This window comes from Drosophila mauritiana, chromosome 2R (genome assembly GCF_004382145.1).
Source record: "Drosophila mauritiana strain mau12 chromosome 2R, ASM438214v1, whole genome shotgun sequence".
NCBI classification, from domain to species: Eukaryota; Metazoa; Arthropoda; class Insecta; order Diptera; family Drosophilidae; genus Drosophila; species Drosophila mauritiana.
This window is the reverse complement of record NC_046668.1, coordinates 6,493,003-6,510,795: the sequence shown is the minus strand read 5'-3', so window position 1 is coordinate 6,510,795 and position 17,793 is coordinate 6,493,003. Positions and strand designations below refer to the sequence as shown.

General features: G+C 49.2%; 2 protein-coding genes across 5 annotated transcripts; one reads left to right on the top strand and one right to left on the bottom strand.

The window, feature by feature from the left end:
* Positions 1–682: 682 nt before the first annotated feature.
* LOC117137591 (nucleoporin seh1) lies at positions 683–2,179 on the bottom strand. Its single transcript, XM_033299102.1, has 4 exons — positions 1,898–2,179; positions 1,399–1,836; positions 1,100–1,308; positions 683–1,039 (listed from the first exon to the last, which is right to left on the bottom strand). Exons 1-4 carry the CDS (start codon positions 2,006–2,008, stop codon positions 733–735), a joined length of 1,065 nt encoding a protein of 354 aa, XP_033154993.1. The 5' UTR covers positions 2,009–2,179; the 3' UTR covers positions 683–732.
* A 27-nt stretch (positions 2,180–2,206) lies between these two features.
* LOC117137588 (acetyl-CoA carboxylase) lies at positions 2,207–17,793 on the top strand. Of its 4 annotated transcripts, none has more exons than XM_033299097.1 (13): positions 2,207–2,449; positions 6,511–6,896; positions 6,960–7,081; positions 8,957–9,323; positions 10,431–10,719; positions 10,782–14,515; positions 14,585–14,887; positions 14,953–15,123; positions 15,186–15,614; positions 15,736–16,605; positions 16,676–17,023; positions 17,086–17,220; positions 17,289–17,793. In XM_033299097.1, the coding sequence occupies exons 1-13, from the start codon at positions 2,440–2,442 to the stop codon at positions 17,421–17,423; spliced, it is 7,299 nt and encodes a 2,432-aa protein (XP_033154988.1). In that variant the 5' UTR covers positions 2,207–2,439; the 3' UTR covers positions 17,424–17,793. The 4 variants fall into 4 exon arrangements, with proteins under 4 accessions (XP_033154988.1, XP_033154990.1, XP_033154987.1 ...); XM_033299099.1 differs by lacking the exon at positions 2,207–2,449 and adding an exon at positions 4,792–4,890; XM_033299096.1 differs by lacking the exon at positions 2,207–2,449 and adding an exon at positions 6,180–6,356.

Sequence of the window (17,793 nt, the reverse complement as noted above, 5' to 3'; positions counted from 1 at the left end):
TGATTCCTCGCCTTTCGGGAAGTTGTCCAAAATCAATAGTTGCTCTAGTTTGCCAGCCGGCGGACAGAAGTTGAAGCAACATCATATTGTTTTTTATTAGTTTCTGGCACTTTGGAGCATTCAGAGCTCCACGTTTGGTGATGTAACGCGAAAATGACCTAGGAAAAGCGATCTGAGGAACACTAACCTAGGGAAATGTGGACCAGAAAGCTACTCATTGGATTCGCGAGAATGCCGGCTCCTAATCCGAGATGTAAGTGGTATCAAAACACACAGGCCTTTCGAATATTTGGTAGAATGTTTGCAATACCCCATTTCATATGTGAAGTAATCGAATTACGCAAAATATGCGATTCCAACTTTATAGCAAATAATAATAACCAACAAGATTTATTGATTGATGATTCGGGACTACTAAGATTCGTTGTGTTGAATGAAAAGCATTCTTCTTTAGGTGCGCTTCGTCACTAAGTTGACTTTTTACAACAGTATATTTTTCTGAAAATCTATATAATGTGCCACGAAATCATCAAAACTATTGAATAATGTAAACTCATTGTTAGTTCACGAAAAACACGTTACTTTTATTTGAAAAGCATAAGTCTAAAAAATGATTTGAACATTAATAACTTGAACTCTAAACTTAACTAAAGAAAACCACTCATATTGAAAGGCCAGCGGCTGAGGTTTAACTTAGGAATTTATTCGGGACTCTTAAAATTAAGAACAAGATCAGTGCCACGGCACCTGGTTGCCGATGGTGCCCTTCTTGTAGAACTTGGCCGTGGCCGAGGCGGTAGTGGCCAGTGTCGGAGTGGGCGGAGCAGGCTCGTAGGTGGGTCCGCTGCCCTCTGCCTTCAAGACGGCGGCACAGCGCCACTGCCGGTTGTAGTTCATTCGCCACAGACGCACACAACCGTCGTCGCCCGTGGAGATCAGCATCGTGGCCAGCATATTCCAGCAGACGCGCCACACTGGGCAATTGTGCTCGCTAAACTTAATGGTCTGAATGTCCAGCTTGGAGATGTCAGTGGCGTCCCTTTAAATGCAAAAATTATTATTATTATATGCTTCTGGGTCTTCATATTGTCGATCTTACGTTACACCCCGCAAGTTCACAATATAAAGATCCTTGCTGGCCACGGCCAGCATGTGGAAGGTGCGTCCGGCATTTGGAGCAAAGGCCACATCCGTGACCGGATCGGTTATATCATTGACAGTATCGATTTTAACGCACTTCCGGGAATTCTCGCTGTAGGCAAACAAGAACACCTTGCCAGTAGGCGTGGCCGCCTCGTCACTGCCCGCCTGCAAAATAATTGGTTAAATATTAGGTTTATTTCTGCACCACAGAGATAGATTTCATCTTTAATAGACTTAGAATTTAAATATGCTCACCGCCAGCAGCTGGGTGACCATGTAAGTGGAAGTGTTCCAGGACAAACAGCTCAGCGGCAATTTGTTGCTAATCTCGTGCTGCACGGGCCACTGCGAGAGGTTCATAATGTCCGGGGCCTCATAGATGCGAATGATGCCGTCGGCGGAAGCGGTGGCCAGCAGGAGTCCCAGGTACTTAGGCGCAAACTCCACATCCGTGACACTGGTCCGCGAGTCCACAAGGGTGGTGCGGCGCACCCAGCGGCGAGTGGGGGTATTGGTGGCGGATACCTTGTCGCCAATCACCTCCTCCCAAACGGAGGCTGTGCGATCGAAGGAGCAGGTGGCCACAACCTGGCCAAATTCCGGATGCGCCCAGGAAACGCGCCAAATGGAGCCGGAGTGTGCTTTCCAGCTGCTCGTGACATTCCACTTGCCCTGCCCATCCTCGTCCCAAATCTGCAAGCAGAAAATCCGTATCAGCTAGGCTGTTTATCGTAGGTAAAACTCGCGTCCTCACCTTGACGGTCTGATCGCTGGAACAGGTAGCCATCCTGCGGCCGTAGTAATCGAATACCACGTCGTGTATCACATCCTTGTGGTCGGCAATAATCGGTTCAACGTCGAACATGATAAAAACTCAACTTATTTACGGAAATCTTGTTTATAAAATGCACGCGCCGAAAAATCTGCGCCGGTAATGCAGCCCTGCAAGACGAGACAGGGTTGGCTTGCAAACAGCCGCCGAACAGCTGTTGTTTACCATGTATCTCAGTATTTTTTCAGTACGCCGAGGCGAACGGTCACACCGGCCCAGTGGTCCGAATTACGCGTGAAATACGAATAAAAAATCAAGCGAAAAATAACAAAACACAGTACTGCAGTCGATCACAAGCTGATAACGTATCAGCCGTGCCACACGCCCATCCCGGGACTCGCGAGAACCACACAAGTCGGGGAGTCAGGACTCCAATAGCCGCCAAGAGGCCGTTTTGCACCCGGAAAAGAACAGTTACACACAACAAAATTGCCAACCGAAAGAAACGTGCGAAGCGCAGTGCGATGGAGAAGAGTAAGTGCGGTAATCTAAGCGCTAAACGGGTAATTACGGCCCGATCCTATACGATACGATCCGAGCGAAATGTATGCGCATATGTGTATGCAAATGAGCGGGGTGAACAACCCCACAGCATAGACGTATTTAGATCGGTACCCGCGTTTGTTAAGCATTTGAATTCGCTGGCTAAAGTGCGGATTTCAATCAAAGTGCAATGGGCAGCATAAATTCCAATTGCTTCCATCTGCAATATGCTCAATATGTCTTGCCTCGCTCGCCCTCTCTCGCTTGCGCACTCGCTGCTGACCTTGATTCCTATTGGATTTCATACATCGCGCGATGCCCGTGACGTATATATGCATGTGTGTGTGTATGTGTGGGCGAGAGAGCAGCATAGCTGCCAGCGTGTGTGTGTGTGTGTCAGCCGGCATCAATTACCTAATAAGAACTAAATTGGAGACTGCATTTCTTGTTGGATTGTATTGCATAAATACGATATAAGTATATTTATGAAGTATGAGCATATCACAATCGAATCGGAAATTCAATCCGACGCAGTCACTACAAATTCGTAGTATTTTGCTAAGAAATTAAATATACAATTCAACTGTAAACAGTGCACTTTACAGTGCCCACAAGTTTTCAAGTGTGTTATCACGCACAAATTGGTTCAACCGAAGGCACCGGTTGTTTGTTGCTCTGTAGAAATCCTAGAGATAAGCACATCGAAATCAGGCGTTTCACACGCGACCGACTTTCGGTTCTATTATTATTTGGCTGTGATATCAGTAGACGGTTTTTTTCTGGCCACGCGCCAAACATGAATAATTCGAATAGAATCGAACACCGAAATACAAAAATTTCCGTGCGATAAGATCCCGGGAAAGATTTGAAAACTGAGCCCGAGCCGAAACCGTGAAGACCCGTCACCGTTAAGTATTAATCATAATCGGTCGCCAAGGCCAATGCCAAAATCGGAAGATTTTTCAGGCACTCGCCTATCTGAGATTAAAGCGGGCGTCGCGTCGGGAATTTCTTTTATGACTTTTAAAAAACCTCTGCTGATGCCGGGAGCAGCGAGCAGCACGGAATGAAAACAAATCAGCGGCGTTCGCGTGTTCTGCTCGTGGCAGCGCACTGAATTCGTTAACAATAATTCGATTCAAGTGCATCGCGCTAATCAATTTCTGGCGTTTTCGCCCATTTAACCCTAATCAGCATCGCTTGCCACTTACGCCAGCAAATTGAGAAATTATGATCGTTGTTGTTGCTGCTGCTCCCAGCAGCAGGGTGCATTTCCGTCAGCGGTTGGGTCAACTCCCAGATTAAGTCCAGCTGGCGCAGCAACAACAACAACAGCAGTGCTTAATGCCATCTGCGACCTTGACATTGAAAAGCTGCCGCCGCCCATGAGACACACAGATACATGGAAGAGAAAAGAGCGGGACGCACTGCTAGTGACAGAGAGGGGTAGACGGTTGTTGGCAACAGCTGATCGCCATCGACATGTCACTCTTATCTTTTATCAGCCGCAGACCGTTAAGGTATAATTGCTGTGCAACAGTGGAACTTTCCTATAGTGGAAATCAGTGATGTTAAGCTGATTGTGATTGCCGCTGGAAGGGCATGCTTTTATGATTAGTTTTCATAACTATGCAAAAAATTCGATCTAAAACAAAATGTCATTTTAGTTATTTCTTGTATTCAGAGAAACCTTATTCATCAGTGACAATGAAGAATTGATTCTGTTAAACATTTCTCTGGTGCCACTGTACCCAGCATTTATTAATTCGGACATTGTTATGGCATAATTGGTCCACACAAAGATCACTGAAACCGACGGAGCACACTGGTCGTCATTACTGGAGCCACCTTCATAAAAATTGTTATTAATCCCGCAGGTTGCCCCGCTTAATTCGACCGCCTTTCTGTCCGAATCAGTGGCGCTCCTTGTACATATGGTATGTAGTACTTATGTAGTACATAGTGCACCTATATTCCTCCTGGTCACTTGGCGCTGACTGAGCCAGCAATAAGCAAAACAATAGCAATAACAACAATTGGCTTGGCGACCCGCGAGACCCGCCGGCGATTAACATACGAGCGCAACAACCTGAACACGCACAAACACAGGTCCGCGCACGAAAACCTGGCCGTAGCCGTAGTCGAAGCTATAGCTATAGTTGATATTGATAGTGGCGACGCCGAAGTCGGCGTCCGCTGCGCGTTCGGAGAAGCGGCGTTCAGGCATCGATAGTGCTTTTCGGACGAGCATGGCCCAGTTGAGTTCCAAGCGTCGGTCACTGCAGTAGCCATCTAGAAATCGTGCGGAACCAGTCAGTCTAGGAAGTTCAAACCGATCCTACGCCATCTACTACAATCCGACTCGATCCGATCCGGTCCGACCTCGTCTTCGCAACTGCCATCACAAGCTAGACAAGGGCACACGCAGAGTGGTAAAGCGAGCTGAAACCGTAGACCTAAAGCCTAAGACGAACTACTAAACCCAAAACACAACCGTATCATACCCAGCCAAGGTCCCGAAAAGTGCTGCCCTAGAGATAATCGCTCGTCGAGTAAGATTCCTGTACTTTCGGCTGTTGAGTAATGTCAGCAGAGTTCTTATCGCAGGATCGGTGGTAAATAAAGCACAATTATAAGACTCCAGCCATGGCGAGGGTGCGCACTAGCGGAGCTACTTGAGTGCGGGACCGGGCCACACCTGTTGAGTCGTTTCCAGTGCAGAGTGTAACCCAAGTCCCAGTTCTCTGCGCGATTTCCGAGTAAGCGGTTACATAACACCCCGCTGGTTGCCAGAGATCGATTCCGGTGTCCAATCCGACTTTCGGTGCCTTTCAATGCCCGCCGCCTGGCTGGCACACTTACACACTTGCACACATGCACACTGTAATGCCAAAATCATTGACCTCTTCTGCTGGCCATACCACTCCGATTTGCATTTCCACACACCGAGCAACCAACAACTGGGGGGTTTTGTTTCTGTCAGCTTAAGTTTCTTCCATTTTCCCTTTGCGCTCTTCGCCGTTTTGTTTTAATTTTAAATGCGCTGCACATTGAACCCCATATCCGAAATTAATTTTCGTGCTTTTTAAGTTTTATCGCCCTGCCAAAGGGTATCTAAAGCAGAGTGGAGCCATCTTCGACCCGGAAACAGCTTGAGCTCCTGTATTTGCGAATAGTATATTGAAAACTAATTGTATAATATGTGCTTAGATTGGAACTTTTTAAGAGATATATGCACAGTGTTGATTTAATCGCAATTCGACACCTGTCACTAATTACGTAGTTGCTGAACATAATATTCACTTGCGCCTTTACGACGTACTTCGAAATACTCATTGCATACTTTTGAAGTCACCCGCTTGATCTGTAGATTAGCTTGAATTTCCCGTAGAGTATACCTTGTTCGTTGACCACATCGCTTATCAGCTGCCTCATTGACCTGGCAACGATTTATTTTTGGGTCTCATATGGTTGTTTTTTCGGTTTCTTAATTGTATCTTGCAAACTAGTTTATGCATAGATTAGCATTTTCATTTTGTTTTGTTTCGCCGCTTTGGCCTACAATTTCGTGGCAAGGTTTTTGAACTTGAAATGTATCCGAAACGAGATGATGCACAGGCACTTTCACTGTCCACACACTGTAAACTAACCCAGCTAGCTGGCCACCCGATACCAGATACCAGATTATCTAATCCGATTTGCATTCACCGATTTAAAGCAGCTTTTTGGATTTAGCCGATGTTGATCACGATATTAGGCACTCTGGCTGCTTTTCTCGCATTCCTCTTGACATTGATCTTTGGCCGCGGCCAGAAAAGATCCATACCCGTCCAATCGTCTGCAGCAACATCCGCCACGACAGCAACAACTGGCGACAGCGACAACGGCAACACCAATCGTAAGAATCCTCCTCCACTTTGCTAAACCGAAACACTTGAAGGGCACACAAATCGCACACCTAGCTAGATAACCCAGTTTAATTAGTTCATTATGTGTATACGACTTTTGACCACGACTCACGCGTACCTTGTATTCCTTATCTCTGCTTACAGACAACTCCAGCGTGATTGCAGCTACAGCAACAGCAACAACCACCAGCAGCAAGCCTCCCATTGCTCCAGCAGCACCTATTTCGGCGGTTAAGGCGGGTGACAAGCGATTCCCCAAGGCGTGCATCAAGAAGGTCCAGTTCTCCAGCGAGAGCCTCCGGTCCGACGTGGAGGAGCTGTGCGACCAGCTGAAGGATAGCGCACTCAGCAACCTAAACAACGACAACATCCGCATCGCCTGCCACCAGAACAACAACAACAGCAGCATCAACAAGAACCAGAACAACAACAGCATCGACATCAGCATCAGCATCAACAAGATGAGCGAAACAAATGAGTCCAATGACACGGCCGCCCAAACCGCCGAGGGCGACCGTCCCAGCTTTTTGGTACGACTCATCAAATTTCCCATCTTTTGGCACCATCACTTAGCCACCGTTTCCCTTCCACAGGTGGGCGATGAGATCGACGAGCGGGCCGCCGAGGCGGGCGAGGCCTGCGACGAGTTCCCGCAGAAGATGCAGAGCGATGTCCGCCAGAATGGGGATATTTCCGAGCGGCGCAAGCGGTTAAGGTAAGCCCATTTGGGTTTAGCCCAAACAAAATGGGACAGACAACATAAGAAGTACATTATATTTGTGGATAGAAAGCCATATATTAGGCAGAAATAGCGGTCTTTATACTCAGTATTAAACAAATTGAACATAGCGAAAGGATATATATGAGGACTTTTAGTAATCTATTTTTTTTAACATATGATTTTAATAGACTAAGCAAGCTATATCATTATGTTTTCTTCACAACTTTAGGTATTTTACATAGAAATCCAATAATAGTGCTTAATCTACTTTAATTGGTTTAGTTCAGCATTTCCTCCTAATCTTATCGCCACAATGCTTGGAGCCCTAGCAGTATCAGATTAGGACTCTTTGAATCTGGCTAACCATCCACTTCAATTAAAGCTATTCTTTCATTCAGACACTTGAGAATTGAAGCGTTTATAGCTCAAGATATGCAATAGTCCACATTTGCGCTGAGTGTAGCGAGCAAAACAAAAACAGGTGGCTGCGTCACAGCCAAACGCCGCCAAACATATCGCGTGAGTTTAGGGAAAAGAGACGGCGCAAAGCTCGCGACCGTGTGTGCGAGTGGGAGGCAGTCGCTCAGCCAGCTTTCCGAGAACTTTCGCGGTGCGCAAACATGGAGAGAAAAGTGGCGTGAAGTGGCGGCAATAGAGAGCGCCATGTGGGAACGCCGCATTTTGTTTTCATTCATATAATGTTCAAAACTCGTTTGGCCAGCGACTGGCTCGCTCAGCGGCTCTCTCCGCTTCTCCGGGCCACGGGGCGTATGAGCGATGATGGCCAACACCGCTCGGCGGTTCAGTTCCCTGGCAGTCGTCGGCTCCGTCGGTCCGCAATCCGCTTTCCGCAAACCCCAGAAGTACGGCAGATATACAGCAAGACTCAAGACCCAAGACCCAGCCCGTTTCCCAAATAAGTTTCTCGCGTGTGCGGACATCGTTCGACATTGATTTTTGTGTGTGGATATTTCGGCCAGCGGAGCGCGGTGAAAGTGGTGCAGCGGCATTAAAATATTTTGTGAGCGGCCCGCTTATTAGTCACACTTGCATAATTGCGAGGAGCCGCTAAAGCACCACGACGATCCCCCTGCCAGAGTTCACTTTGGATGCTATTGGCCCTCGTGGAGCTCATTAGAATGTTGAAGCGTCGCGCCAGCAAGCGTTTCGTACTTGTTGAGTCCGGTGAAGATAATGCCAACGGTTCCGGATCGGGCCCGGGCTCGGGATCAGGAGTGGTTATACCCCAATTTGTGGCCGTGGATTGCGGGCAGAACGAGAGCAACAACAATAACAACAACCATGTCGGCGAGATGAGTGCCAGCATCAGCAATCACAATAGCGCCAACAACCAGTCGTCGCCATCGCTGCTCAGCGTGCCCGTGGTGGGAACCCTCAAGTAAATGCCATGTTTAATACCCCATTTGTTTATTGCAATGCGATACTCGTTGACAAGATGTAAACAAAAGCGAATTATGTGCAGAACTTTTGATCATGTCAGCCAAACCGGTTTGTCAAATCTTATTGTGCCTTCCGTTTCTTCGCCACCTGTCCCATCGCGCCATAACTTACACTGGCCAGCATGAAAAGGGTTTGATTCAGTTGGTGATACAGGCAGAGCTTAACTTTTGCCTTGGTAATATAGTAAGAGATCTAAGCAAACATTGAACTTTATGCAAACTTTATGTATTGAAAGCCCGAAAAAATGTTTTTCAAAGTAAGGTGAGAGTAATTCCTTGGAATTTTCGAACCTCTTTTATGACCCAGTAGCTTCTTATGTAGCTATATTCTCAATTGAAGTCTTAGGCCTGGTTTTCCCACATTATATCCCAGCAACATACTAACTTTCCTTTCCCTCACCTCTTCCAGGCCGAGTATGTCGCGTGGCACAGGGCTGGGCCAGGACCGGCACCAGGATCGCGACTTCCACATCGCCACCACCGAGGAGTTCGTGAAGCGCTTCGGCGGCACCCGAGTGATCAACAAGGTCCTGATTGCCAACAACGGTATCGCGGCCGTCAAGTGCATGCGATCCATCCGGAGATGGGCGTACGAAATGTTCAAGAACGAGCGAGCCATCAGGTTTGTGGTGATGGTCACTCCGGAGGATCTGAAGGCGAATGCCGAATACATTAAGATGGCGGATCACTATGTGCCCGTGCCCGGCGGATCGAACAACAACAACTACGCCAATGTCGAGCTCATCGTGGACATTGCTCTTCGCACCCAAGTGCAGGTGAGTCCGGAATCTGGGGGCCACCGCCATAGAAGTGGCCAATGTCGGTTGCGCCGAGTCGTCTATTTGCCTTGGCCAGCTCCACCCAAAACGCATCGTACGATTCGTATTTGCACTCCGTCAATCGGGGGAACTGGCAAAGTCAAGCGATCGCCCCGCATACCAATAAAGAGACCCCTATTCCTATACGAATACGTATTCGTGTGTTTACGAGACGACCGGCATTTCTAAACCGATGACTGTGTGTGTGTTAGCCAACACTGTGCTACAAAATTAGACAACATACACCCGGGTAGAGAAGTTTTGAGCTATCTACAATCCCGTTTTCGAAATATCTCATGTATGTCCGAGTGCAATTTAAAGGTATTTTATGAAAACCTTCGACAGTGTAAGCGGTTGTACGTGTCAATTGCCAATAAACAAATAAAATTACACGTTTTGAACGAATCACATACAGTTGGGAACAATTAAGATTCGTTAAAAGTGTAAAGTTTAAGTATCTTAGAGCTTCCAAATACACAGCGTGATTTTGCCTTACTGCGTATATTAGCTTTAATCTTTAATTGCCATTCCAAGATCCAACACTAAAACTAACAAATTATTTTGCTACATGCGCATATAATATATAAAAACCCTGTTGAGTCTAAGTGGCAACAACTATAAGCAATACAATTGTGTCTGCTTGTTGCAATTTAAGAGTTGTTCGAGTGACAGAAGATTGCCTTCAGAACAGCATTGCACCTGTAATCTAAGACCCTTCACCATTCCGCCTCCCAGCGGAGCTTAGATTGGACTGCATTCGCAGTACTTTCAAGTGGAAATTCAGTGTTAGGTGTTTACTTTCCCTGTGGTATAGCAGGGCACTGGGGGTTAATTAGCAGCCGACGACGACGACTCTTGTTGCACAGTGTGAATTATCTATTTTGTTTTGCTATCCGGGTGTTGCCAATGAACGTCGCAATGACGTCACGATTGATTTTTACCGACAATAAAGCTCCATAATTTTCCCCACACCCGCAACGAGTACACCGTCCTTGGGGCATTGGGCTTATTAAATCAAAATGAACTGATTATATAAACCTGTGTTCGAACCCTTTCTGATTGCAGGCCGTGTGGGCTGGTTGGGGTCATGCCTCCGAGAACCCGAAGCTGCCGGAGCTGCTCCACAAAGAGGGTCTGGTGTTCCTTGGCCCTCCGGAACGTGCCATGTGGGCGCTTGGCGACAAGGTGGCCTCCTCGATTGTGGCCCAAACTGCCGAAATTCCCACCCTGCCGTGGTCCGGATCGGACCTGAAGGCCCAGTACAGTGGCAAGAAGATCAAAATTTCCAGTGAGCTCTTCGCCCGCGGCTGTGTGACCAATGTGGAACAGGGTCTGGCCGCAGTTAACAAGATTGGTAAGTGTGATCTGTAAAAAATAGAGTTTCGAACCAGTTGTTCACGTTCTTGTTTCACCCAGGCTTCCCCGTAATGATCAAGGCATCGGAAGGAGGTGGTGGCAAGGGTATTCGCCGCGTGGACACCACTGAGGAGTTCCCCGCCCTGTTCCGCCAGGTTCAAGCTGAGGTGCCCGGCTCACCGATTTTCGTGATGAAGCTGGCACGCGGAGCTCGCCACTTGGAGGTGCAACTGCTGGCGGATCAGTACGGCAATGCCATTAGCTTGTTTGGCCGTGACTGCTCCATCCAGCGTCGTCATCAAAAAATTATTGAGGAAGCTCCTGCCATCGTGGCCCAGCCAGAGGTGTTCGAGGACATGGAAAAGGCCGCCGTGCGTCTGGCCAAGATGGTGGGTTACGTCAGCGCGGGAACTGTGGAGTATCTATATGATCCGGAGGGTCGCTACTTCTTCCTGGAGCTGAACCCCCGTCTGCAGGTGGAGCATCCGTGTACGGAGATGGTGGCCGATGTGAATCTTCCCGCTGCTCAGCTGCAAATTGGAATGGGAATTCCCCTTTACCGGCTTAAGGACATCCGTCTGCTGTACGGAGAGTCTCCGTGGGGCTCCTCAGTCATTGACTTCGAAAATCCACCGAACAAACCGCGCCCCTCCGGACATGTTATCGCTGCTCGTATCACCTCGGAGAACCCCGACGAGGGCTTCAAGCCCAGTTCTGGAACCGTTCAGGAGCTTAACTTCCGCTCGAGCAAGAATGTGTGGGGCTACTTCAGTGTGGCTGCCAGTGGAGGATTGCACGAGTTCGCGGACTCACAGTTTGGGCATTGTTTCTCCTGGGGCGAGAACCGTCAGCAGGCTCGAGAGAACCTGGTGATTGCCCTGAAGGAGCTGTCCATTCGAGGTGATTTCCGAACCACGGTGGAGTACCTGATCACTCTGCTGGAAACGAATCGGTTCCTCGACAACAGCATCGACACCGCCTGGCTAGATGCCTTGATCGCAGAGCGTGTGCAATCCGAGAAGCCTGATATCCTGTTGGGCGTAATGTGCGGATCGCTGCACATCGCAGATCGTCAAATTACTGAGAGCTTCTCCAGCTTCCAGACCTCTCTGGAGAAAGGTCAGATCCAAGCAGCGAACACCCTGACGAACGTGGTGGATGTTGAGCTAATCAACGATGGCATCCGTTACAAGGTGCAGGCCGCCAAGAGCGGAGCCAACTCGTACTTCCTGCTGATGAACAGCTCGTTCAAGGAGATCGAGGTGCACCGCCTCTCCGACGGAGGTTTGCTCATCTCTTTGGAAGGCGCCTCCTACACCACGTACATGAAGGAGGAAGTGGATCGCTACCGCATTGTGATTGGCAACCAGACATGTGTCTTCGAAAAGGAGAACGATCCATCGCTGCTGCGCAGTCCGTCTGCCGGAAAGCTCATCAACATGATTGTGGAAGATGGCGCACATGTAAGCAAGGGCCAGGCCTTTGCTGAGATTGAGGTGATGAAGATGGTGATGACCCTTACGTCCCAGGAGGCAGGCACAGTAACGTTTGTGCGTCGACCAGGAGCTGTTCTGGATGCGGGATCCCTTTTGGGCCACTTGGAGCTGGACGATCCATCGCTGGTGACGAAAGCACAGCCCTTCAAGGGTCAGTTCCTGCAGCCAGAGAATGCACCGGTGCCCGAGAAACTAAACAGGGTGCACAATACTTACAAGAGCATCCTTGAAAACACACTGGCTGGTTACTGCCTGCCGGAACCGTTCAATGCGCAGAGACTGAGAGACATTATCGAGAAATTCATGCAAAGCTTGCGGGATCCCTCGTTGCCGCTGTTGGAGCTGCAAGAAGTTATCGCCTCCATCTCAGGTCGCATACCCATATCCGTGGAGAAGAAGATCCGGAAACTGATGACGCTGTACGAGCGAAACATAACTAGTGTGCTGGCCCAATTCCCCTCGCAGCAGATCGCCAGTGTTATTGACAGCCATGCGGCCACGCTGCAGAAGCGCGCTGACCGAGATGTCTTCTTCCTGACCACCCAGAGCATTGTGCAGCTGGTGCAGCGCTACAGGAACGGAATCCGCGGCAGAATGAAGGCCGCCGTTCATGAGCTACTGCGTCAGTACTACGATGTAGAGTCGCAGTTCCAGTATGGACACTACGACAAATGCGTGGGACTGGTGCGGGAGCACAACAAGGACGACATGCAGACGGTGGTCAACACCATCTTCTCGCACTCTCAGGTGGCAAAGAAGAATCTGCTGGTCACTCTGCTCATTGATCACCTGTGGGCCAACGAACCTGGACTAACGGACGAATTGGCCAACACGCTAAGTGAATTGACCTCTTTGAATCGAGCCGAGCACTCTAGGGTTGCTCTGCGTTCCCGCCAAGTTCTGATCGCTGCCCACCAGCCGGCCTATGAGCTGCGCCACAACCAAATGGAGTCGATCTTCCTCTCCGCCGTTGACATGTACGGCCATGACTTCCACCCCGAGAACCTTCAGCGCCTGATTCTGTCGGAGACCTCAATCTTTGACATCCTGCACGACTTCTTCTACCACTCTAATCGGGCAGTGTGCAATGCTGCTCTGGAAGTCTATGTGAGGAGAGCTTACACTTCGTACGAGCTGACCTGCTTGCAGCATTTGGAACTCTCCGGTGGCCTGCCGCTGGTGCACTTCCAGTTCCTCCTCCCCACAGCTCACCCGAACAGACTGTTCTCGCGCATGTCCTCCCCCGATGGATTGGATCAGGCAGCGGCAGAGTCCTTGGGAAACTCATTCGTGCGCACCGGAGCGATAGCAGCCTTTGACTCCTTCGAACACTTTGAGATGTACTCGGACGAGATTCTGGATCTGCTCGAAGACTTTGTCTCGCCAGCCATGGTTAACGCCAAGGTCCTGGAAGCCGTAGAGGCAGCGGATTCCATCTCGGACAGCCGACACAGCACCTCGATCAATGTGTCGTTGTCGGATCCCGTAACCCGGGCGAATGCTGCCGAGGAGGCCAAGTCCACCGAACCGATTCACATTGTTAGTGTGGCTGTGAGAGAAACGGGCGAGTTGGATGACCTGCAAATGGCCCAGATCTTTGGAAATTATTGCCAAGAGCATAACGAGGAGCTCTTCCAGCGACGCATTCGTAGGATTACATTTGCTGCTCTGAAGAAGCGGCAATTCCCCAAGTTCTTCACGTTCAGAGCCAGGGATAAGTTCACGGAGGATCGTATTTACCGGCATCTGGAGCCAGCATCTGCTTTCCATCTGGAGCTGAACCGCATGAAGACGTACGATCTGGAGGCTCTGCCCACGGCTAACCAGAAGATGCACCTGTACCTTGGCAAGGCCAAGGTGTCGAAAGGTCAAGAGGTCACGGACTACCGCTTCTTCATTCGCTCGATCATCCGTCACTCGGATCTGATTACCAAGGAAGCCTCTTTCGAGTATCTGCAAAACGAAGGAGAGCGCGTGCTCCTGGAGGCCATGGATGAGCTGGAGGTGGCATTCTCGCATCCGCACGCCAAGCGCACCGACTGCAACCACATCTTCCTGAACTTTGTGCCCACCGTCATCATGGATCCGGCTAAGATCGAGGAGTCTGTGACAAAGATGATTATGCGATATGGTCCGCGTCTGTGGAAGCTGCGTGTATTGCAGGCTGAGCTGAAGATGGTCATCCGCCAGTCACCACAGTCACCCACTCAGGCAGTGCGTCTGTGCATTGCAAATGACTCCGGCTACTTCCTGGATATTTCGATGTACACCGAGCAAACAGAACCAGAGACAGGAATCGTAAGTTTAAATTGAATTGAAATCTTCCTTAACCGGTTAAAAATTGTTCTAATATTCCTTCAATTCCAGATTAAGTTCAAGGCCTACGGTGAGAAGCAGGGATCTCTGCACGGACATCCCATTTCCACGCCCTACATGACCAAGGACTTCCTGCAGCAGAAACGTTTCCAGGCGCAGTCCAACGGTACCACCTATGTCTATGATGTGCCCGACATGTTCCGCCAGATGACCGAGCGTCACTGGAGAGAATTCTCCAAGGCTCGTCCCACCGTGGACATTCGCACTCCGGACAAGATTTTGATCGAGTGCAAGGAGCTGGTCCTCGAGGGCGACAACCTTGTAGAGATGCAGCGTCTGCCGGGTGAGAACAATGTAAGTGGACTTAAATGCTGACGCCATCGAAGGCACTGTATCAATGTTCTCTTTATTGGTTTCAGTGCGGCATGGTGGCTTGGCGCATTGTCTTGGCTACTCCCGAATATCCGAATGGCCGCGAGATCATTGTTATAGCCAACGATCTCACCTACTTGATTGGTTCCTTTGGAATTAAGGAGGACGTTCTGTTTGCCAAGGCTTCCCAATTGGCTCGCCAACTCAAAGTACCGAGGGTAAGTTTGGTTTTATCTCGCAGTAATTCCCAATCTTTACACAATTACATTTATTTTTCCAGATATACATCTCCGTTAACAGCGGTGCCCGCATCGGACTTGCTGAGGAGGTTAAAGCTATGTTCAAGATCGCATGGGAGGATCCAGAGGAGCCAGATAAGGGTTTCAAGTACCTCTACTTGAGCACCGAGGACTACGCTCAGGTGGCCAACCTGAACTCGGTGAGGGCTATCCTGATCGAGGACGAGGGCGAGCAGCGTTACAAGATTACCGACATCATCGGCAAGGACGATGGTCTGGGCGTGGAGAACCTGCGCTACGCCGGCTTGATTGCCGGTGAAACGTCGCAGGCCTACGAGGAGATTGTTACCATCGCTATGGTTACCTGCCGCACTATTGGCATTGGATCCTATGTGGTGCGCCTGGGTCAGCGCGTTATCCAGATCGATAATTCACACATTATACTCACTGGCTACGCTGCGCTCAACAAGGTAAGCAAATCAAAGCTCGTCTTACAGTTGATTTCTTAAGCAGTTTGCTGATATCCATTACACTGATTATTTTCAAAACGATCAATCTAACAATTTATTGTTTTATTGTCTTAATTTCAAGCTGCTTGGACGCAAGGTGTATGCCTCTAATAATCAGTTGGGTGGCACACAGATCATGTTTAACAACGGAGTCACCCACAAAACAGAGGCCATCGACTTGGACGGTGTCTACACCATCCTCGACTGGCTCTCGTACATCCCCGCGTACATCGGTTGTGACCTGCCCATCGTTTTGCCCAGCGATCGTATCGAACGCCCTGTGGACTTCATGCCCACCAAGTCGCCCTACGATCCGCGTTGGATGCTAGGCGGTCGTGTGAATCCTGTGAACGCGAATGATTGGGAGAACGGATTCTTTGATCGGGACTCGTGGAGCGAAATCATGGCCTCGTGGGCCAAGACAGTGGTCACTGGTCGCGCCCGTCTAGGCGGAGTCCCCGTGGGCGTAATAGCCGTTGAGACCCGCACCGTAGAAGTGGAGATGCCCGCCGATCCTGCCAATCTCGATTCGGAAGCCAAGACCCTGCAGCAGGCAGGTCAGGTGTGGTACCCCGACTCCTCGTACAAAACAGCACAAGCAATCAAAGATTTTGGACGAGAGGAGTTGCCGCTGATTGTTTTCGCAAATTGGCGAGGCTTTTCCGGCGGCATGAAGGACATGTACGAGCAAATCGTCAAGTTCGGAGCATACATCGTCGACGGCTTGCGGGAGTACAAGAAGCCTGTGCTCATCTATCTGCCGCCCAACGCCGAGCTGCGAGGTGGAGCCTGGGCCGTGCTGGATTCCCTCATTAACCCGCGCTACATGGAAACGTATGCCGATCCAGAGGCCAGAGGAGGAGTTCTCGAGCCGGAGGGCATTGTGGAAATAAAGTACAAAGAGAAGGATCTGGTCAAGACGATTCACCGCTTGGATCCGACCACCATTGGGGTAGGTTTTAAATGTGAATTCAAAAAACTGAAATAGTTCTTACTAAATTTATGTATGTTATCCATGACAGCTGAAAAAGGAGCTCGATGAGGCAAATGCGTCTGGCGACAAGGTCAGGGCTGCTCAGGTGGACGAAAAGATCAAGGCCCGCATCGCTGTGCTTATGCACGTCTACCACACGGTAGCAGTTCACTTTGCCGACCTGCACGACACGCCGGAGCGAATGCTAGAGAAGGAGTGTATCAGTGAGATTGTGCCTTGGCGCGATTCCCGCCGCTGGCTGTACTGGCGTCTGCGACGTCTGCTGTTGGAGGACGCGTATATTAAGAAGATTCTGCGCGCTCAGGACAACCTCTCCGTGGGTCAGGCCAAGCAGATGCTGCGTCGTTGGCTGGTAGAGGAGAAGGGTGCCACAGAGGTAAGACATTTTGAGCTTCCACTTCAGGAGAACACTAACTAATTCTCTTTTTGTATAATTAGGCTTATCTGTGGGACAAAAACGAAGAAATGGTGTCTTGGTATGAGGAGCAAATCAATGCCGAATCTATTGTTTCTCGCAACGTGAACTCCGTGAGACGGGATGCCATTATTTCTACCATTTCGAAAATGCTCGAGGTAAGAGCAGCACAAATCTTGATACTTATAAATCGGGAACTAACTCCTCAATTTATATATCTTTCCAGGACTGTCCCGACGTAGCGCTGGACGCTGTAGTGGGTCTTTGCCAAGGTCTGACGCCCGTGAATCGTGGCGTGGTCGTACGCACACTAGCCCAGATGCAGCTGAATGAGGAGACCTCTAACAGCAACCAGGGATGATTCTACGCTATGTTCTAAGTTCTTTTTAGGCCCTCTATTTCATCCTTCCCGTTCCCGCCACATTTCACCACATTTCTCAGTCCCGCTTTGCGCTTGTAAGATATCGCAAGGCGTGCATGATGTGCATTTTGTTTAGTTAAATTTGTTTAAAAGTAATTAGCGTAAATCTAGCTATGTATTGGAGTTGTAGGCATGGGTTAATTTGTTGCCTAAGTGGCCCGATAAACTAGTTGTATCGTGTACATATTTGATTATGTATATCCCCTGAATACAAATCATTCCATTAGTTGTCTAAGAACTAAAGTCCTTTGTACACAGAGCTTTTTGAATTATACGAGTTACTGGAAAAAAATATATGTATGGTACACTA

What these genes read in the sequence shown, in the direction of transcription:
- LOC117137591 (XM_033299102.1), bottom strand. Translation starts at nt 2,008, where the DNA reads ATGTTCGACGTTGAACCGATTATTGCCGACCACAAGGATGTGATACAC. An exon ending in TGGTCACCCAGCTGCTGGCG is followed by an intron (nt 1,309 to 1,398) that starts GTGAGCATATTT and finishes ATTATTTTGCAG; the next exon opens with GCGGGCAGTGACGAGGCGGC. An exon ending in GTGAACTTGCGGGGTGTAAC is followed by an intron (nt 1,040 to 1,099) that starts GTAAGATCGACA and finishes TTGCATTTAAAG; the next exon opens with GGACGCCACTGACATCTCCA.
- LOC117137588 (XM_033299096.1), top strand. Translation starts at nt 6,197, where the DNA reads ATGTTGATCACGATATTAGGCACTCTGGCTGCTTTTCTCGCATTCCTC. An exon ending in CGACAACGGCAACACCAATC is followed by an intron (nt 6,357 to 6,510) that starts GTAAGAATCCTC and finishes CTCTGCTTACAG; the next exon opens with ACAACTCCAGCGTGATTGCA. An exon ending in CCATTTCGAAAATGCTCGAG is followed by an intron (nt 17,221 to 17,288) that starts GTAAGAGCAGCA and finishes ATATCTTTCCAG; the next exon opens with GACTGTCCCGACGTAGCGCT.